Consider the following 22,649-nt stretch of genomic DNA (forward strand, 5'->3'; position numbering starts at 1 on the left):
TTCTACTACAATGTACTGGCCTTATCAGTCAAAAGTGTAAAATCCAACTACTCTGACAGAAATTCTCTTCCCAGGAATATATTCTACCAGAGTATTCACACATGTGTGAAAAGACAATTGAGCAAAGTTATTCATTGTGGTATGGTGTGAAAAACAATCTGAATGTCCATTAGTAGGAGACTAATTAAACACACTTTGGCACAGCCTTAGAGTGGAAAATTATGCAGCCATTACAAAGAATGAGGTAGGGCTCTACGTACACATATGGATTGATCTCTGAGATATATTAAGTGAAAAAAGCAAGATGTAGAATAATGTGTGCTACTACTGGGGTAAAAAAAGTGAATATAGATGTATATACACACATATGTGCTTGTATATACAAAGATTATCTCTGAAAGGATGGGGTTATTTTTCACTGCATTCTCTGGTGCTATTTGAATGTTTTTCATTGTGCATGTACTGCCTTTCCAAAAGAAATCAATTTTTTCTTTTTTTTTTTTTTAGGTTTTAGAAGAGATTATGCCAGCCAACGGTTTTGTGGCACTCTCTGCTTATAATGTGCACTCACATGCATGAATTTCTTTGATCTTCAAATGTTTCAAGGAAAGCCTTATTTACTCCTCTCTGGGGAGTCATTGTACAGACATGAAATACTCTATCAGAGATCTCTGTCTGGAATGGACTCTCCAGAGCGTCAGAGCTGCTGCAGTGGAGCTTTTGTTATCATTAGCGAGAGGCAGAGGCCTGGGCAGAGCAGGCCTGAGTGTTTAGCTGTCTCAGCACTCAGAGTTCCTCCAGCAATTAAGCAACCCCAACCTGCTGGCAGGCCTTTTGTAAGTTTCAGCAACGTGATGCCGAGAGAACACAGTGACTTGGGGTTAATCAAATGGGAGGAAAGATGGGTCACTATGGTGTCTGAAGACATTTGGTGATGAAGAGAAGATGAGAGACATGCAGTAAGGAGGTGTAGGGGTAGGGGCTATTGGGAGAAAGGCAAACTCGGAGAGGTTGTGTGCACAGGGAATAGTGGAACGAACTAGATCTTTGGCAACCCCAGGTCTAGGCTTTAATCTTAGCTCCGCCATGGAAGCGTTATGTGTTCTTAGGCAAGTTACTTTTTTGGTTATTTTTTAATGTATGTATTGCACAGTATTTGAATACATGCTTGATGTTAAAAGATTGCAAGCAATAGAAATAACACAAAAGCCCTCATCAGCCCCACTTAACTTCACTAACTAAAGGAAAACTACCCTGTCAGATTGCTGTAAGCTCTTCTGAGATTTTTTATACATACAGTTATGTCTAATGTATGATTTATGTGTAATATATACATGTAAAAGTATAATATATATATCTACATAGAATACTGTACATATATAATACTTGCACAATACAAATTTAGAATATATATGGAAACAAATTGGTTTTTTTACATAAATGAGATCATTCTATGTATGTATATATGTATATAGATTTTTTTTCAGTTTAAAATATCTTGGAGCTCTTTTCATGTCAGTACATATTGATCTACTTTATTTTTATAGCTGCTGCATAATATTCATAGTATGTACGTAGTATAGTTTATTTGACCACACTACTGTTAATGAATTATAAGGGTTTCTACAAATTTTTACTATTATGAACAATGTTGCAATGAATATCCTTGTATATGCTTTTTTTGTTCAAACAATCCTCATGTTTTCCTATGTTAGATATTTAGATACCTAGAAATTGGATTGCTGGGATAAAGAGTATTCACAATTAAAAATTTGATAGCTGCTACTTAATCATCCTCCCAAAAGGGTATACCAATTTAGAGTCCCATCAACAATATATTAGACCACCCTCTTCTCGTTACGTCAGCTCTGGATATTATCAAACTTAAATTTTTGCCAATTTGGTGGGTGAAAAATATCTTATTGTCTTATTTTTCCTATCCTTTTACTCCCCAGCATCAATACTAGCCATATGCTATTTCATATGCTAATTGTAATATGCTATTTTTTCTTCTGTAAATTGTTCACATCTTCAATGGATATTTTGATTATTTCGCTGATATCCATCCCACTCCCCCTCCCATTGTATAGCAGAAATTCCATCTGGGTGGGATAGACCCTACTCCTAGGTCTAGTGAGCTCCATAATCTAATCAGTATAACCTCACACAGGTTTTTCCAAATGATTAAAACTCCTCCCCCTCCCCATGGATCTGATTGTAAAACAATCAAGCAGGAATAAGTATTCCTCAGGCATAGTAGCCACAGTGCCCAGGGCCCACGATCTTTTAAGGGCATATGAAAATGCCTTAATTTCTTCTAAAATCAAAAGAAAAAAAAAAGAAGTTTTCGGTTAAAGAAGATGTTTTAATACATATTATGGATTGAATTGTGCCCCCTCCTCCAAATTCCCATGTCAAAACCCTAATCCCCAATGTAACTGTATTTGAAGGTAGGGCCGTTAGGGAGATAATTAAGGTTAAAAGAGGTCTCAAGAGTGGAGCCCTAATCCCACATGACCGGTGTTGACAAGGAGAATGTTCCGAGATGCCCTAAATTAAATTATGGCAGTCCAAAGGGTGGAAGGAAGAGAAGGAAGTTACTAACTGAAGAGCCACCTGACAAAAGACTGCTTCCATTCCTGCATGTCTGTTAGAATTATGGATAAATTCCACGTGGTAATTTCTGAGATTATCCAAGAGAGGAGAGCTAGGCACCATCGGACCCCAGGAACCTCAATTTCTTGATTACACACGAGCTTTCCAAGCCATTGCCCACAGCTAATCCACAGAAGCAGACATTTCTTCCTTTTCATTAGGACTCTGTGCCTATCCTAGAACTAACCCACTTCACCTTCTCCCACCCCCTTTGTCTTTAGCTAATGTAAATTCTTTCAGAACAGCTTATATCTTTCTCCCCACAACTTGATACATAAAAACTCTCCTCAACTCCAAGATGATGCACACACTTGCCTTTTCCACTTGGTGCTGCTGCTGGTGGTTTAGACTTCATGTCTCAGGATCTGGTCTTTTTTTTTTCTTGCACCAATGGCCTAATAAACTCTTTCTTTTAAAAAAGATTTTTAGCAGTGGAAGTTAAAATTTTTGTCTCACAGTGTCCTTACAAGGTGAGGAAGATACAACAAAGAATTCTCTCTCTCCATATCCACACAGAAGAAAAGCCACATGAGGACACAGCTAGGAGGAGGCCATCTTCAAGCCAGGAAGAGAGGCCTCACCAGGTGTCAACCTTGCCAGCACCTTGATCTTTGACTTCTAGCCTGCAGAACTGTGAGAAAATAAATTTCTATTGTTTAAGCCACACAGTCTGTGGTATTTTGTTATGGCTGCCTCAACAGACTAAGCCGAGGGTAGGTAGTATTAGTATATTCATCTTTATCACCGGTACAGTCATGAAATGTAAGTTTTAATTATTATTATTTTTTTTTTATGGAGAAAAAGGCAAAACTGTCTATGGCCCATGAAAGTCATAATGTGGCCTTGCAATCAGGCCCTGTCATTCTCTTGGTCCAGGCCTTTAGAATAATAATAGAGAAAGAAGACTGCTCTAGATGGGTAGATGTGAATATGAGGCCTGGAATGGCTGCAGCTACTTTTTCATTACAAGGCAATCTGACACACCGAAGAGAACAGAATAAAGATCACAGAAAGATTCAATCAGAACTCTGAGCCATCATGCTTCTGTGCTTAAAAATCTTAAGAAAAAAGACTTTAACCAAGTAATGCATGCATGTATTCGGTTTTAAAAGTTAAACAGTAAACTTATTTTTTAAAAAGAGTAGTGTTTTATACCACTCCTCTCTATACACCCCAGGGTGCCATCCCAATGGTAACCACACTCAATTCTTGTTGATGCCTCCCCAGTATTTAAGTTTCATATGCCTAAATAATATTTTTATATTTATTGTGTCTTTTTTACTCTAATAATTATAACAGGAACTGACACATGTAAAGTGCTTAGTGCTCAATAAATGGTAGTTTTTTGTTAGAAATCATGAAAAAAAAACCCAATGAGGAAAATACTACATTATTCTTATTCTCCTAATAAAGAAACACAGGGGCCAGAGAGAATGTTATTTTCACAAGATTTCATGGTTTGTAAATGGTTGGAACCAGGATTCAAATGCAGTGGCAAAATCATAACCGCAATGATTCCTTATCACCTGTAGCCACCATTTTGAAAACTGCTGGGGTGTAATGTGGTACGATAGAACTTGCCTAGAATAGAGAAGGTAAGGCATGGTGAGGGTGGAGACCTGCCTTGGTAGGTAGCCTTGGAATAGAGTTGCCAGATAAATTATACAACACCCATTTACATTTGGATTTCAGGTAAACCATGAATGATTTTTTAGTACAACTATGTACCAACTAAAAAGTTATTTGTTGTTTATCTGAAATTCATATTTTACTGGAGGTCTTGCATTTTTATTTGCTAAACCAAGTACCTAGAACTAAAGCATGAGTCTAGCAGGGAGTTTAACTCCAGAGAGGAGCAGGCAGTGAAGGCTTGTGGTAAATCCGACCCCTGTCACTAGGCGGCAGTAGAGGACTGAGCAGGACATGGGATGGGGCCGAGGGTAGGTAGAGGAGAGCAGGTCTGGCAAGGGACTTTGGCATGGAGAATCTCAAATCAAATCACAAAAGAAGGAACAGGCAGCTCACATAAAAAGCACAGTTTATACATGACTAATAAACATGGAAAGAAGCTCAATCTCATTCATAATTAAATGAATAAACTTCAATTTAGATATGTTCCGCCTCTCGAATTGGCAAAAAGATTAGTGATACTCAGTGTTACAAAAGTGAGGAAATGCTATGTGAGTGGAGACTGGCACATCAATTTTGGATTAATGTCAAAATTAGAAATGCATGTGACCTATAACCAATGACAACTCTCAGGGATTTATCAAACAGATTTACTCTCACACATATGTGGAAACATGAAGATGTTCATTGTTGTACCAGCCAAAAAAACAATACACACTTAAACATCCACCCAAAGGGAACTGATTAAATAAATGATAACATATCCAGATAATGGAACATTAGGCAGCAATTTAAAGAGTGCTGCAGATTTATATATATTGATGAGGAAAGAATTCCAGGATATTTTGCCAAGTGAGCAAAGCAAGGTGCAGGCCAGTGTACAGTGTTTTGTCTAAGTTGTGTATAATAAAGGGGATGAGACACATTTATAAATTCATAGAACATTTCTGAAAGGATACCCAAGAAACCAACCACAGTAGTTCTCCTTGGGGAAGGAGGCATGGGGTACAGGGTGAAAAGGAACTTACTGTGATCTGTAAAGGTTTTATTTGTTCACTTTTTTTTAATCACACACAAGTATTACCTTTAGAAATTTAAAATAAAAAAGAAGTTTGAAAAAGTAAAGAATGTCAGAGTCAGACTAAGAGATAGAAGGAAATGTGTCCAAAAATGAGATGGGCAAAGTGGAAATGGGTCCAGCCCCTGAGCAATGGAGTGAGTCATCTGGCAGCAGCAAGCTGGGTAGGTCTGTCCAGAACATATGGAAAAACCTTTGGTTCCCAGGATGCCTTTTTTCTTTACTTTGTGAAATCATGCACGGTTCCCATACATTTCACCCATAGATGCGAGGTGGAGTGGAGTGGCAAGTTTTGAAGGTATCTTGGATGCCAGTGTCGACTTAATCAGCTGTGATGTGTGACTTGACTAGTGGGAGGAGAGAGGGGAAGCTCTGGTTTAGGGAGCTGAATGTTACCTAACACTCCTCTCCTAAACCCATTTTTCCAAACTGTGCTCATCTCTGCTGCTTTGGGAGGCAGTAGTAGAGAAAGTGCAGAATTTTAGAATCATCTAGACTGGATGTCAAATCCAGGCTCTGTCACTTACTTGCTGTGTGACTTTGGCCTAACTACTCTGCCTCTCCGTATCTGAGCTCCTTATTTTCATTCACTCATCCATTCACTCATTCAATCATATATTTATTTAAAAATATTTATTGAGAACTTATTAGGCATTGGAATTCCATGGTGAGCAAGACAAAGTCCCTTATCTCCAGGAGCTTTCATTCTTGCAGGTGTGGAGGGTTGTTGAGGAGACAGACAATAAACAGGAAAACTAATAAATACTGTCATATGGGCATGGTGGAAGGGACAATAAAGACAATAAAATAGGGCAAAATGATAGAGTGACTGGGGTGCTGCTTATTTGTAAAAGGAGAGGGTAATCCCTATTTCACAGGGTTGATATAAAGATTACATAAAACATGGCATATAAAGCACTTAGCACTGTGCCTGGTAACAATTATTGAGTCCTTGTTATGTGCTAGACATTGTTCCAAGTACTATAGATGTATTAACTCATGTAATCACCTTGTTTTATAGATGAGCTAATTGAGGTATAGGTAGATTGAATTATTTGCTTAAGATTGAATAGTTAACACATGGTAGAATTGGGACTTGAACCCTAACTTGCTGACCACAGAGCCTTGTTAAACATTAGTGGCTCTCTCTGCTTTTTCTATCTTGATTTATGGAGGGTGAAGCACCCCAGAGGAAGATATATTCAATTTTGCTGGAGGTTGGGGGATAGAAGCCAGGTGGGACCTAGAGCAGCTTGTAGAGCAAATGCAAGGGCACCTGAAGGTGAGTAATTATGTATCTTGGTGATGTAATTAGATGACAAAGAAGGGAAGAGTTCAGGATAATAGACTCATGAGATAATGGGATTAAGAGTGTCTTAATCACCTCAGGCATTTGTAACAAAATATGGTAGACCAGGTGCCTTAAATAATAGACATTCATTTTTCACAGTTCTGGAGGCTAGAACTTTTTTCCTGACTTGTAGACTACTGTCTTCTAGCTGTGTCCTCAGCATGGTGGAGAGAGGGTGAGGCGGGGAAGGAGAAAGATCCCTCTCTAGTGTCTCTTCTGATAACGGCACTAATCCCACTGATCCCATCATGAGAGCCTCACCCTCATGACCTCATCTAACCCTAATTAATTCCCTAAGGCTCCATCCAGAAGAACTTTTTTCCTGACTTGTAGACCACTGTCTTCTAGCTGTGTCCTCAGCATGGTGGAGAGAGGGTGAGGCGGGGAAGGAGAAAGATCCCTCTCTAGTGTCTCTTCTGATAACGGCACTAATCCCACTGATCCCATCATGAGAGCCTCACCCTCATGACCTCATCTAACCCTAATTAATTCCCTAAGGCTCCATCACATTGGGGGGTTAGGGCTTTAATATATGAATTTGGAGAGGGACACAATTCAGTCCATAGCAGAGGGGATGGACATGACCTATGGAATTTATTGCTAGAATCTGGATCCATAAAGCTTTCATGGGCCGGAATCCAACAGAGATTAGGAAAACTGCCAAGTCCTGAATTTAGATGCAAAAAACTGCAAAGTCAAGGATAGAAAAAAATATGTTGGATTTAATTAAGTACAAGCTCAGCCCGAGCTGGCAGGATAATGTAGTCACTAAAAGAGCTGATTCTTCTCCTCCGGTCAGATGCAGATATTATTGGGACAACATTATATTTGGAAACTGCCCACCCCAACACAGTTCAAAATTGCCTTAGGAAGCTTTAGTGTGGGGTCTCTCAGCCCCTGCCATTTCAAAATAAATCCTACCATCTACAACCTTTTTTCCCAGGTATTTTCAAACAGGTCATCATGCTGTTATTTGTAGACTTTATGAAGCGCCGAAATATTAATTTGGGGGGAGGTTTCATTCCCCTTCTTTTTTAAAATTAAATATCTTGGGGTAACGTTGGTTAATAACATTATATAAATTTCAGGTGTACAGCCTTATAACATGACGTCTGAATACTCTATTGTGTGCTCACCACCCAAAGCCTAGTCTCCTTGTATTTGACCCCCTTTTGTCTCGTTGTCCTCTCCTCACCCAATATATTAATTTTTAACTGACTATATGTTATATAACATACCACTATATGCTAGGTCTTTGTATAGATAATGGACAGCAGGTGTTAAAGAGTTAAGAAAAATGCATGAAATAAAAATTTAAGGTTGAGAAAATTAAAATTGAGAACAGGTCTAGGATGATTTTAGTGGTGCAAATTTACTTTCAGGCCAGCTCACAGAACACTAAGGAATCATTGAAGTCCTGCAGGAACATAGTTTGAGAACTGCTCCTATACCATACAATCACCTCCATTTTTGTCAACCCTTAACTGCCTCTTTACCAGTGGATTTTTTTTCTTATGGCTTCAACACCTAGTCCTTCCATTTCTCCCTCTTCTCCATTTCTAGCTCTCCTTCCTCAGTGGGGCCCCTATAGGTTGTATGGCATGTATGGCCAGACATCCACTCACTTTTCAGCAAATATTTATTGAGCATCTACTGTGTGCCAAGCTCTGTGTTAAACACTGGTGATACAGTGATGACCAGAAACAGGCATGGTCTCATCTCTTATGGGGCTTTTGATCTATTGGGGGAGAAAAAAAGTCAAATAATCTAATCAATTGTGATCATAATTATAAATTGAGATGACATCTATGAAAGAGCAAACTGATACAGGCACTGTGAGGGCAAACATCGAAGGCGATGGTTGTGGTGCTGTCCAACAGACATGTGTTAGTCACCTTTATGAGTAAAGTTACTTAATCAAGTCAGAAAAGTCATAGAAAGCTGATTGTCACAAGTTGCATTCAATCTCTTATGATAAACATAGTATATAACCTTGAGTAAACAACCCAGTTTCTTACAACAAATATTTCAACAAAAGCAGTTTCCTATAAAAAACATTTATAGCCTCAAGGTTGTTAGTCAGCAATCCTTGAAGCCATTAAAACCAACCTGTCATATTACAGGCAAGTCCTTTGTCATTCTTAGTAAACGCACTTAGAAACTCAACTTTATAATGACAAGGTATAAATAAATATAGATTTAACATAAATTTGATGGTAACTATTATGTAAATATTCTCTATTCTTTTCATTATGTAGGGGAGATATAGGGTCAGCTGAACAATTTATCTCCAAGCACCTGTGTCAACAGTCATCTTATTATTTTCAAGATTTCTCATTAAATGAGGGAACTAAAGCTTGTGGCCTCTGGCTTCAGATATAATTTCTAGCCAAGGCATATTAAATAATTTTGGGGGGATTATAATCCTCATACATGACCTAGGTCAAGTCCCTTAGCCTTGCTGAGCCTCAAGTTCCTCATCTGTAAAATGAAGACAATAATAGTGCCTGTATCACAAAGGTATTGTGAGAATTAAAAAAGAAAATATAGGTAGAGCACCCAGCACAATATCCAGCATATAGCGAACACAAGAAAACATGCATTTTTATTAATATAGGAAGTAGAGCCTCTAGAAAATTAACTGAAACAGAAACGTTATCTTAACATCATGCTTAAGTGAAGAGTTTACCTGTTTTTTACCAGATGAACTACTGTTCTTTACAGCTATCACCAAAGCAGAGATTCTTTTTGGAGGATAATGTGGCAATTTATCTAGAGAGCAATTTGTAAATCATAAATATAATTCCTTTTGGTTTAATCGCCCTACATTTAAGAATTTTTCCCAAGAAAATAATCAAAGATGTGGGCAAAAATTTATGTAGAGTATGTTCATTACAGCATTATTATAGGGAAACAATTTACATATTCAACAATATGGGCAAATTAAATAAATCATGGTGAATTTATATTCTAAAATTTGCAATATGCATGTAAAACAATTGGAAGGAAATATACCAAAACATTTAACTGTGATTATCTCTGGACTATAGCATTGTAGGGATTCCTATTACATTATTTATGCTTTTCTATTGTTTTCCAAAATTTTCATAATGAATGTGTTACTTTCACAGTTGAAAAAGGTTCTTTTTAATAGCCTCATAAACGAATTTTTTCCCCTAAGCTTGATAAAAGATCATATGATAGAATCTCCATATGGGAAGAAACTACAAAGAGATCCTCTCACTGCTATTCAGTGGATTTTTTTAACTTTCTCATGGACGATTGCAGCAACTGCCTAATTGTTCCCCTTGCCTCCAGTATCGACTGTGCCATCCCATTCTCTACACAGGTTGCTGCTAAAATTAGCTTTCTTTAGTGAAAATCTGTTTGTTCACTCCATATTTACAAATCTTCATGACTCATAAATTTGAAAGTCCCTAGCAGAGGAGGTCCATCACAATCTAGTCCCCAAATACACACCTCTTGCTGCGTTACTTTCTACTCCTTTCCCTGGTACCCTATGCTCCAGACGTACATAGTCATGCTGTCACACCTTTATGTCTTTGTACATATCCACTACTCTGGCTGGTAAATCCAGCAGTCCTTCAAGCTGTCAGATGCTCCTTCCCCTAGGAAGCCTGTTCTGACATCCTCCTTTGTATGCAGCATTCATTACCCTTTGGGTAGTCTTTCTTTGGTGCCCACTTCATCACAAGTCCTTGTGGCTATTTAGTGGTTTATACGCCCTTTCACCCAAGAGAATGCACCTCCTTGAAAGCTATCATTTCGTAACTAATATGTGCTCTCTGTGTGCCAGGTCCTGGGCTAGGCATTGCCCTTTCAAAAAAATATGTTGTTTTCTCCTTTGTCTCTCCCAGCATGTGCCATATGCTTATTGAATGAATGGCTGAATGCGTACTAGGGCATAGAGATCCTCAAATGTCAGCGTGCATATGCATCACTTGGGGAACTTGTAAAAATACAGGTGCTGGGGCTCTACCCTAAAGCTACTGACGGAAGCAGAACCTGTTTAGTCACCTGTGTGTTTAACAAGCTTCCCATGTGATTCTGATGCATTCTGAAGTTTGTGATTGTTGAGAAGTCTCACTTATCTTCAGAAAAGACTGTGCCTAAGTCATTTCAGGCAGATAAGTGCCCACTTTGAGGTTGTTTCCTCAAAGGAAAATAGACACTATTTACTGATCATTTATTAAGCATCAGGTAACTTATATTTAAGTGCCTTATATGCTTTTCTCATTGAATTTGCACAAAAACTCTCCCAGGGAACTAGTGGTTTCCCCACTTCAAAGAAAACTGAGGCTCAGAAAGATTCATTCATTCAAGAGAAATGGGTGGTGTTGGTACTCTAACCAGAAACTGCTGGCCTCCAGAGCTGTTTCCATGACACTAGGCCACCTCCCCAACCCTGCCACAGCCAGTGCCTCTCTCTGTGTGCCTTATTTTTCACAGTTCCTAAATGTCCACCAGAAAACTGGTGCTGATCCCTGTTGATGGTTTCACCAGGCCTAGAAGAAACAGGAAAAATAAAAGTAATACCACTCTTTTCACTAAGCTAAAGTCTATTTAAAGGATTGGCTTCAATTCTGAGATTATTTTATTTTTAGGATTAAAATATCTTTTACAAAATAATGGTGATGGCAGTTGATTGTTTTTCCTTTTTTAAATGTCTTGGCAAAATAAAAATATAGATAACTCTAGTTTAGAGTCCAATTTTTAAAAATTAGATTAGTTCTAGAAATTCCAAAATGTGGTTACTGCTGATTTAAACGCAATTTCCCCTTTTACAGTGTGAGCCTGTTTCCTTGGCTCTCTCAGCGGCAAGTGGAGATCACTTCTAACACTGCCCTGTACAGTGAAGGTTCACACACTTTGTAGAGTGTGTGTGTGTGTGTGTGTGTGTGTGTGTGAGGGTGTGTGTAATGGAGAAGAATGGGCCAATTTTTCAGGGATGGGGGTATTGCTCAGCATCCCCACTTGACTTTTTTGCCTTCCCTTTCTCCTCTTCCAAGCCCAGCCAGGGCAGAAGCCATCAGGGCTGAGTGCAGGAAGAGGAGCACAATCACAATTCCAGCTCTTTTTCTTTGATAGTTTAAACCCTATTGTAATACATGAGTATTATACTCTCCCGAAGCCTACCTTTCTCAGGATGGGAGGCAGGAAGCCAGGCTGGAATAGGGAAGAGTTTGGAGAGAGCTGAGGTTATACAAATAACTCTCCTGACCCCTGGACAGGGCGCCTCGGCTTCATTGGCTTTACTCCACTTCCTGTCCACTTGGAGGGACTCTCCTGGAAATTCCAGCCAAGCTTGGCCAGGCCCAGCCAGCCCTCGCAGTCCCAGTCCAATTTTCTGGTCATGGGAAATGTGAGAAGAGGGGGATGAGGTGGAGGTGGAGAGCTGAGGCCTAGGTTATTGCATTGGCCTCCTGCACTGGATCACAAGCTCCATGAGAACAGGGAAGGACTGCTTGGTTCATGTCTATGTCCTACATACAGCCTGGCCCATTGTAAGTGGATAATAAATATCAGTTTGTGGATGAAAGATTGTACTGAGTGAAGTAACTAAGAGGAAGGATCTGGGCAGGGGAGATCATCTGTCTGGGAAGATGGGGTGTCTGAAAGGAAGAGACAGGAGATTCTGCTCTGGCCTATTATCCCAAGACAGTTCCTCAGGTGCTTATGTTGAGGACAAAATTACTTATTCAGAGTCCTGGTGCTTGATGAGTGGGATCTTCTTGGTATTTTTCGCCCTCAAAAGCCATCCTCCTGCTCAATCTTCAGATATTTCTCCTTTCTTATTTCTACTTCCTCATACTAAGTTCCCAATACTGAGGAAAGAGCAACCCAAAAGCACAACCCAGATCTTAGGGTCTAGATGCGGATGGGAGTTGAAGGGTGACCAGGGTTGGTGAGACGACTGAACTTGGATGACCTCAACGCACGCATGCACTTAAACATTTGGACTTCACAGAGCCCAGAGCTCTAGAAGCTTGGATATTAGAGGTCATCTAATCTCACATACCCTACCCAAATCAGGGATCCCTCGTGGGGCATCCCTGGTATTAAATCCCAGTAGGGAACCCTTGGTTTGACAGCTTTATAGTTAGAGAAATCTGCTTATGCTTCAAGACCTAATGATACCTTCGTCAACAGAGGAGTAAAAATCCAGGTGTGTCTGGTTCTAAGCCCAGAAACCAACCAAAGACTTTGGAATGTCCTTAGAGACACTGTCTTATTCTCTTAAGACAGCATTAAAATTTAGCCCTAACTGAGGGTTTAGAAAGATGAATTCTGCTAAAATCTTTGTCCTTTTCCTAAAGGCCTCCAGAAGTAGACCCTTTATCATGGGCTACACTGGCCACTTTAGGGCTCAAACACCTAGTTCCAAGTGGCTCCAGCATGACAGAGGCATTCTGGAGTGAATGTCTTCAGAGAATGGGTGATCCTGGGATTCCATATCCTGAGGTTGACTCCCATAAGCAGAGAGGAATAAATGCCCTGGGTTGGGGTTGGGGAAATAAAACCTCACACGGACCATGAGCTGATGGAGCACACAAGTAGGAATGGAGATGGGTCATTGTCCTCTGTCTTCAAAGCTTCTGACTTACCACAATGGGGAAACAGAACCACCACTTATCACCTGTTCTAGAAGGAGTGAACCAAACCACAAAGACCACAGGTCATCTGTGTGAGCATATACCTTTCTGGCTGTGCCTGTCTGTTTCCCTGTCAGTGTACTGGATGTGCCAGATACACCCTCAGCCTATTTGCTTAGCTTCCTGGTCTCCCCACTTCTTCTTTTCCCTTAAGTGTCATGTACCCCAGGGTTTGACTTGGTTACTCTTCTCTACTCCCTCAGTACCCCTCACTGGTTTATCACATCCACAGAGCTTTCAGTATGGTTGTGGCTTTCAAATACATGGCCTTGTTTTAACCTTGGTTTCGAGCTCCAGATTTGTACTCAGCTCCACCCAAACACCTCCACTTGGCTGACACACTCAGCTCACTTATGTCAACTCATCAGCTCATTTCCTCATACTGCTTTCGAATCAGCTAAACTCGTTACATCCTCTTTAATATTTCTTCTCTGGTGTCTGTTTTTCCTCCCCAGATCTATAGATGGGGCAGGGGTGAGATGGGGTGCAGTGACTCTGAGAGTCAGATAGAAGTGTTTGGAACAGAGAAATTAGCTGAGATTCAGCAGCAAGTCAGGAATAATGTAAACAGTCTAGAGCTAGACTACACTGCCAAGTGGGGTAAATCATGTGAGGAGAAAGTATCCTGTGGCAAAACCACAGGGGTCAGAGATGGAGGAGGCTACTGGGAGAGAAGAAACCCCACAGGAGGAAGCAAGGCAAGCCTAGAGTGATGGTTAGTCACCATTTCTAAGCATCATCCACCTATCTGGTGTGTGAGAGCAGGGAACAATCAAAGAAGCTAAGGAACAGAAGACAACTGGTGTTCTGTCATCTACTAGGTCAAGTTCAAACTCCTTAGCAGAAGGTTCAGATCCTTTCTGATCTGGTTCATGCTTACTTCCAGGTTCACCTTCTTCACCCCTCAGATCATCCCAGTACAAGCATTTCTCTGAATTCAGTGTGTCTCTCATGTGTCTATGTACACACATAATTCCTTAGTGTCTACTCAGTGGAGAATAGCTCATCCTTGTAGATGAGTCCTAGATTTCTTAACTCCTTCAGGTACAGTGAGGAATTCTGATGTCACCTGAGACATACCTTCTTACCTCAATTATTTCAATTGCCACATTATATCATCATCATCATCATCATCATCATCATCATCATCATCATCATCATGGTTTATCTGCCTGCCTGAACTGAACTGTGCACTCCATGAGTAGAGAGCCTATATCTTACTGAATTTTTTAAACCCCAGCACCTAACACAGTGGCTAGCACATACTTGGTGCACAGTAAACATCTGTTGGATGAATGAATAAATGGATGTATGGTCTCACATTCTTATAGGGGAGATAAGCAAGTGAAGAGAAAATTACAAAGCTGTGTGAAAAGAGCCATGCTAACAAGTTGTTTGGGGTTCAAAGAAGAAGAAATGACTAATTTCGGGCAGCCCTACACCACTTTCTGCTCCGTAATATGCAATTCAACCTAAAAAACTAAACTGTAAAATTTTATTTTTGAGACATACAAGACATTTTATCCATAGGAATGAAATTAGGTAAACTTTTTCTTTTTGGGAAGAGGCAATGTCTCTGCTTTATTGGTGACTGTATAAGTCAAGGTGCTGGCCCACTCAAGAACACAACTGAAGAGAATGTAGTGACTATTGGCAGAGATGTGGGCAAGAGTAAGGAAACCAATTGGGGTTAAGAGGCACCTAAAGACTAGCAACATCGGGAAGCTGTTGCCACACCTAAGCCTGAGGTCTAGGTGGGAGCCTGGAGCCACAGGAGTACAGTCACTGTCAGAACCTCAGCCTGGTTCATCAGGGTGGTGGTAGGGAAATCTCAACGATGCTCTCCTCCAACCTTCAGCTCTGCCTCAGACTCTCATTAGCTGAACCCAATCAGAAGCAGAGGGCAAGTGAGCCCTGGTGATACAGGTTACAGAGGTCAGACTCTAAGGGCAGGGTGGAGAAGGGCCAAGAATGAGTCTGGGTGGTGGGAAGGCAAACAGAGAATAACCAGCATGGAGGGAAGATGCCTCTACTCTGCAAGTGGCCTATGTATATGATTATTGCCTATTGGGTAATTAAACATTAAATCAAACCCTGTGAATGACAGTTTTATGCCTTATGTTTTATATATTTAGGTATTTGTGTGTCCAAACTTATTAAAATCTGTGCTGCTTAATTAGTGGTTCTGGGTGGGACAAGGGTACCTATGTTTTTAAAAAGCTTCCCAATTTTGATATTCTCTGCTTTTTGAAAGCCATTGTTATAGTTCCACCTTCTCATTTTTATAGATAGGGAAACTAAGGTCCAGAGAAATGAAAAATGCCCTGTTTGGCCACTCTCTGTTTGAGAACTATTTCTTAGGTGTCATTAAAGGGGTTAGCTGGAAAACTGACATATTTGTATGTATTATCTAGCCCAATTCCTTAAGTTTACTGATGAAGAAACTGAGATGCTAAAGATGGAGAATGATGTGCCCAGTCAGTTATATAAGTCATATAGTCATATAGTAAGTTAGTTATATAGTAAGTCACAGAAAAGGGGGGACTAGTACTAAAGACAGTATTTCTAACTCTCAACTCAGTGTTCTTTCCCGTCAGACTGGAAAGAAAACAGAGCAAGCAGAGTTCATTGGCCACTGGGACTCTATGCAGGAGGGGCCTAGAGGGACAGGGGAAGGCTGTAGGTGACCCCCAATCCCAAGCCTTGACTCATTCTTATTGCCTCTGGCTCTAAATCTCTGGTTGTCAATGCCATCACTAGAAGAGGATGTCAGCATAGGCTTTAAGGAAAGGTGGTCAAGGCCCAAAAGAAAAAGTTGGAGGCCTGTTGTAGGAGGGGCTTACAGGAGACTTCAGCCTGAGGGTTTCTCCTCAGCTAGCACAAGGCGGAGGTCCAGAACTAGGGCTGCAGTGTCACCATCCCAGAGTGTTTAAAATTCTTTGATAGCTGTTAATTAGGGCTAATTAGGGCTGGCTACTCTCAACCCCATCCCTAGTTCCCAAAGCCTGACACATAGCTACTTCCCTCCAAATCAAAGATCACTGGCCTATCTTTTAGATGTATCTGAAATCTCCATCTCCAGGAAGCCTCCTAGACTGAAATTTCCTGAAACCAGCAGCCCTTCCCCTTCTCCATTGTGGGGGAGGAAGAAACTTTCTTCTACCTCAGGTTCTTTTGGCTCATTTAATAATCAAATAGACGTGACACAGATAAACAAGAGAAAATAACCAAATTTATATATTCATATGCATGGGAACCCCACATACATGAGAGGTTCAGGGACAGAAAGTTAAAATGAAGTATATATGGCATTCTGAGCTAAGGATGAGGTGAAGTGCCTTGGGGGCTTCAGGGGTCATTGCAGGATGATAAAGAGAGCAGATGTTTAGAAATTAAAAGTTTGTCCTGCCCTATAGATAGGTCATAAAAAGTTATTTCTGGTAATAACTCTTATTATGTGCAAGGCTTCTAATATAAATTCTTCAAGGGAGAGGTAAAAGTTTCTCATGAGCCTTCAGGGTCTTGATTGCCTTCAGCTCAAAATAATTCACATGCCAAGTGGCACATTTTCAGGAGGCCTGTTCTGAATCCCTACAGTTCTCTTTTCTAAAGAAGTTCCACATTCCAGAAGTTTTGGCACACTATTGGCATTAAAGCTTAATTTGGAAAAAATTTCGAATCAATTCATTCAATCTTATCCACCTTGATCACACATAAAATTTCCTCTCTTAAGACTCCTTTTCATAAGCTTTCTACAACTTTCTGGGTCCCTTTTAGTTTGTCTCTTGTTCTCTTAACCAATTTAGAAATAATGAGTGCAAAATTACTCCATTTCCCTTAATGAAAATACATCTCCATACCTCATACTGTTTTTGTTGTTGTTGTTTTTTGTTGTTGTTTTGTTTGTTTGTCATTGTTGTTTTACAAATAATTGCCTTTATTAAAGAAGATAACATAGAGGTGTGAAGAATACAAATTATCAAGTCTTAATTAAAAAAAAAGAAAACTAAGAAAAATGGCCGTGGACATGATGGCTAAAAAATTTACAAATATAGTTAATCAATTAAAGCCAAACATAACCTATTTTTCTGATATACAGTTATTTTACCTATTATTATTATTTCTTTGTAGATTTAATTACATATATTAGAACTCTTAACCTTTAAAAACCTCAATTTCTAGTGAAACTGAGAAGTAAGCAATTGTGAACTATCTGCTACACCAATATTCTTTTAGAGTGATATATTTATAAACACATTTCATAATTTCTAGAAATATATACTTCCTCATAGTACAATTTTTTAATGTGGCACAAAACATGTTTACTAATAGACCCAAATATCTTTATAGTTTCTCTACAATAAGAGGCACAAAGTAGGTAAATCTATGTTAAGTAATTAATATTTTATTATTTTATCTTATTTGGAGATAATTTAGACATTCAGTGAATTTAACTTGACTTGTCATTTAACTTAGCAAAGTTCTAAGGTTTCAAGTTACCAAAAAAGTTTTAGGAAACCACTTTTAAGTACACATACAATATAATTATTGCTAAAGAGTTCACCTAAAAATAACTTTTTACGTTACATTTATTTAATTTATTTGTTCTTAACCATTATGTTTACATTACTTATGAAAATTTCATCATATCGAGTTATTTTTCTTGCTGACAAATTTTGCAACAGAGATAACATGAACCTATTTGATTAATAAATCTGTGTAGAGTAATTAAAAGTATTATACTTAATGTTAATAACTCTAAAGAAATGCCTATTTAATCAAACAAAACTCAAACTAGCTTTAATATCAAATATTTTCCCAGGTCAACTGATTCTGAAAAGCATTTGGATTAGTTTCTGTTGTATTTTTTGAGAATTCTTATATAAGTGCTTGTTTGTTTAAGCCAATTAAATAAAGCTCTTTTTATAAATTAACAATACTATCTGAAAGTAGAAAAGACCACACAACAGAGACCTCCTAGCCTTCATCTTAAAATTACTGCCATTTCAATAATACTGTAATAACTGTGTATGGTGCCAGCTGGGTACTAGACTTATCAGGGGGATCACACTGTAAATTATATAAATGTCTAACCACTCTGCTGTACACCGAAACTAATATAATATTGAATGTCAACTGTAATTGGAAAATAAATAAATAAAATTACTGCCATGAGTATGATAATGTAAAAGAATAGTTGCATCCAAACTGTGTTTCTGGCATATGGAATAAATTAAGTTTAACTATATATGGTGAAAGCTTTTTCTTATTAGTATTTGTGGAGAAAAATAATTAAGATTCGTATTTATCCTTGGCAAGAGAGACTTGGAATCCGAGAAGCTGTTTGTGCTTGGAAAAAAAACCCTCTAGTTTCCCATTTTCTTCAGCCTTAGGAATTGGAGATGAGAAAAATAGGTGGGCTTTAAATTGCTTCTAGAGCTACATTTCTAGTTTTGCAAAGATTTGTAAGAAAAGAATAATTACTCTCAAAATTGGGATCTAACTTAAGTGATATCATAGGTTGATCTATTTGTCTAACTCAGATTTTTAATTTGCATCTTTTCCTCTGAGTACATAGCTTTAGTTTAGCTTGGGGAGGAGGCTCAAAGACTCTACATACATGAGAAGTTTAGGGACAAAAAGTTAAAAAGAGCTATATATATGGCATTCTGAGCTAAGGATGAGGTGAGGTACCTTGGGGACTTCAAAGGGTCATTGCAGGAAGGTAAGAAGAGCAGATGTTTAGAAACTAAAGGTTTGCTCGCCCCATAGATAGGTCATAAAAAGTTATTTCTGGTAATAACTCTTATTGTGGGCAAGGCCCCTAATATAACTTCTTCAAGGGAGAAGTAAAAGTTTCTCATGAGCCTGCAAGGTCTTTGATTGCCTTCAGCTCAAAATAATTCACATGCCAAAGTAGCATATTTTGAGGAGGCCTATTCTAAACCCCTACACCAGGGGTCCTCAAAGGCCCCAGACGGGTATAGGTTTAGAGACCTGTTAGGAACTGGGCTGCACAGTAGGTGAGTGGCAGACGAGCCAGTAAAGCTTCCTCAGTAAGCTTCATCTGTATTTGTAGCCATTCTCCAGCGCTATCATTACTGCTCCCCGTCTCCTCTCCCCAGTCCACGGTAATGTTGTCTTTCACGAAACCAGTCACTGGTGCCAAAAAGCTTGGGGACTGCTGCCCTACACATGTTGGGCTTGGAAGGTACCTTAGAGATCATCCACTCATATATGAAGAAATCAAAGCAAGAGAGGAGAAATGATTCCTCCAATCACATAGCATGGAAGTGACAAAACTGGCACTAGATCCCAGTCCGTGTGACTAGCTATCAGTTTGCCCATGAAATTCCCATGGTTCTGGACACTCTCAGTTCCAAATGTGCCTGTGTACCTTTAGTCTGTGTAATATCAACGTTAAATCTGCTGAAGTTGTATTTTTGGCAGAATTCACACACTCTCTTGGGTCCTTAAGTATGCTTAGGTCTGCCTGTGTGTTCTTGTGTGTGTTACAGTCATCTCTGAGTTATGAGAGGTGTGTGCTTAAGGGCGGTTGAGTATCTGTGTTTGTTATGGCTCCATGGGCTGCTCTGTGTGTCCATAAGTGTGTCTGTGTTTATGTTGAAGGATGTATGTTGACCTGTGGTTGTCGGTTTTGTATCTATGTACTTATTATGCCTAAGTGTAATTGTGATTCTGTATGTGCTTGAGTATATGTTGGGATTATGGGTCTATGGGCTGCCATGTACCTATTTATGTACCTTTTTTCATGTTGACAGTTGTATGTAAGCTACCATTGTGTGTCTATCTCGATGCGTTTGTACACAGTGAAGGTTGTAGGTCTACCTGTGTCTTTGTGGACTGCATGCTTAAAAGCTGAAGGAAACCTGTCCTTGCCTTTTATCCCAGGTTATGAGAAAACGTGTGTAGCCGTGTGTTCAGGACAGGAGTGTCTGTCTCTCAAGCAGTCTCGGTCCTCACTCAGGAACTGGCATTACGATCACTTTCTGGGATGCCTTGGCACTGCTTTCCCTGGAGGCGCGGCCTGTCGCCCCCTAGGAGCAGAAGCTCCTGGGGCCTGGCGGGCGTTTCCAGCAGTCCCCGCCCCCTTCCCATTCCAGCCCGCTCATTGGCTGTGTCTGCGGTTACGTTGTGGGGAATCGCAGAAAGACCCTCAGCGCCCGGCGCGCGGGAGGTATTGTCGGTCATCCCGGGCTTTGTTACGTCGTCGCATTCTCACCTGACCGCAGGCGCGTCCTGGCAGCTGCAGCCGGGAGAGGGGGACCAGTTGCCGTCGCCGCCGCCGTCGCCGCCATGGTGTCCCCGGTCACCGTGGTGAGTGAACGAGCAAGCGACCGAGCCAGTATCCGGCGCGGCCGGAGCCCACCGGCCTGGGAACTGGGCTACCGGCCTGGAGACTGGGCTAGGACAGGCCAAACTGCTGGGGGCCGAGGAAGGGCAGGGATCCCGCAGTGGCCGGGGTCCCTGGGCGGGAGGCGGTTGCTGTCAAGGCCCCCTGCTCCTCAGACTCGCGGCGCCCTTCCTCTGCGCCCCCCCCACCCCGCCCCGCTTGCTCGCGGGAGGGAGGGGCACAGTGGGCACGTGACTCGGAAGCGTGACTTTGTTGATCTCTGTGCGTCTGGCGCGGGTCGGCGGGGTCGCTGCTGGGGAGAAGGGGACAGCAGCGGGCCGCCGGGTTCAGCGTGAGCAGACCATCGGGAGGCGTGAGAGAGGGCGAGGGAGGGCAGGAGGGTGACTGGGACCTCCTGAGACTTCTGTCCCAAATTCGTTTCCTCCCTTTCCTCTTTTTATAAACAAGTCTGGGGCGGAGTAGGGGATGCTCCTGCGTCCAAGCATCACTGATAACACGCTGGAAGGAAAAGGGTCGTTCTCTATTGACACCTCTTCCTATTCAGACTTTCTCAACTCGAACCTTTGTCTCTTCCCCATCCTTCTTCTAGTGCTGGCTTCTCTTTGACTGTCAAAGGCTCCCCAACTACTTACTGCCTATTTTTCCTTCTAAGAAATATGGGGCTGGGGGAGAGGTGTAGAGCAGACGTTAATGCTTCCAAGGGCTGGCAGGTGGATGCTCGGGAGATCTGGGGACTGTGGAGGATGCACGTCTTCTTCAGTCTCCTCTTATGCCCCCTGCCCTGCCCAGCCTTGACGAGATAATCTCTGGACAAGGGGTTTAGTCATCTCTTCTCCCCGCTCTCACCCTGGCTGAGCAAAGGCAGGCTTGGACCCTGGAGCCACCCATCTTCCTCTTCCCAACCTTCTCCATCACAGCCTGATCAGTCCCCAGGTAACTGGTGGTCTGGAAGTCTGAGTGTGTCCCCAGAACCTTGTGCTAGACAGCTCACCCAGTCAGATGTACAGTCACTTTGGGCAGTGAGTACACAGGGCATCTCAGCTGCTCTGAATAGCTCTCAGAGACCTTGTATCAGAAGCCCAAGGAAAGCAGTTTCAGGGGATCACATATTCAAAATATTTGCAGCAGCCCCCTCCTTCAACTTGGAGGATGCCCACAGTATCCTTAGACACAACCTTTCTTCAGCTGCCCTCCCCCCTAATCTGGCTGAGACCAAGTCAGTTGTCTGACTTCCCTCTCTCAGTTCCCCATCTCCTCCCAGCCTGTCTGCTGGCTTCAGATCAAAAGCTAGGAAGAGAACCCCCACCCCTTCCTGCCTCTCTTTCTGATGTGCCTTGAATTGTTCTTACTCTCTGGGAAATGAGACTGACTGACCCGCTCCCTCCCAACCCCCAGATCCCTGAAATCATTGGAGTTTCAGGGACGGTTTTCCTTCTCCCAACTCATGGGTCCATTTCTCTAGCCAGCATCCATATCTCCTCTCCTTGCTCTTCATGGTTACCTTTAGGCGGGGGCTGCTGAAGTGGAAGCTGAGGAGCACACTGGCTGAGGAGAGAGCCTATGGGGGCGGAGGTGGTTGGCAGTGCCCCACCTCATGCATTCCTGGCACTCACCTGGTGTTGCCAGGGCCTTAAGCCTGCCTGTTCCCTGGCCTCACAGCTAAGGATCACGAGTTAGCCAGTTGTGGCGTCTCTGTGGTTTCCTGCTGGCTGCGCTCCATTCCAGACAGCTGGGGGCTGATGCTGGCAGAGAGGGGCTAAAGGGACTTTGGGGAGGGAGAGGAAGGGAGCAAGAAGGGAGAAGCATGGGGCTGCAGGAGGGGACACTATTCCAGGGTCTGTTTTCTACCCAGTGAGCGACTATTCTAGTCCTGCTCCAGGGCTAAGA

At 41.3% G+C, this 22,649-nt stretch overlaps 1 protein-coding gene across 1 annotated transcript in view; it reads left to right on the forward strand.

Annotated features, from left to right (window-relative positions):
• Nucleotides 1-20,550: 20,550 nt before the first annotated feature.
• The window catches only part of TMEM86A (transmembrane protein 86A), a 3,864-nt gene continuing 1,765 nt past the window's right edge, over nt 20,551-22,649 (forward strand). The window contains exon 1 of the mRNA XM_006907963.3: nt 20,551-20,725. Within this exon, the coding sequence (XP_006908025.1) occupies nt 20,705-20,725 (21 nt within the window). The 5' untranslated portion in view covers nt 20,551-20,704. The remainder of the gene's footprint in view (nt 20,726-22,649) is intronic.

Source organism: Pteropus alecto, unplaced genomic scaffold (assembly GCF_000325575.1).
Source record: "Pteropus alecto unplaced genomic scaffold, ASM32557v1 scaffold71, whole genome shotgun sequence".
Lineage (NCBI taxonomy): Eukaryota > Metazoa > Chordata > Mammalia > Chiroptera > Pteropodidae > Pteropus > Pteropus alecto.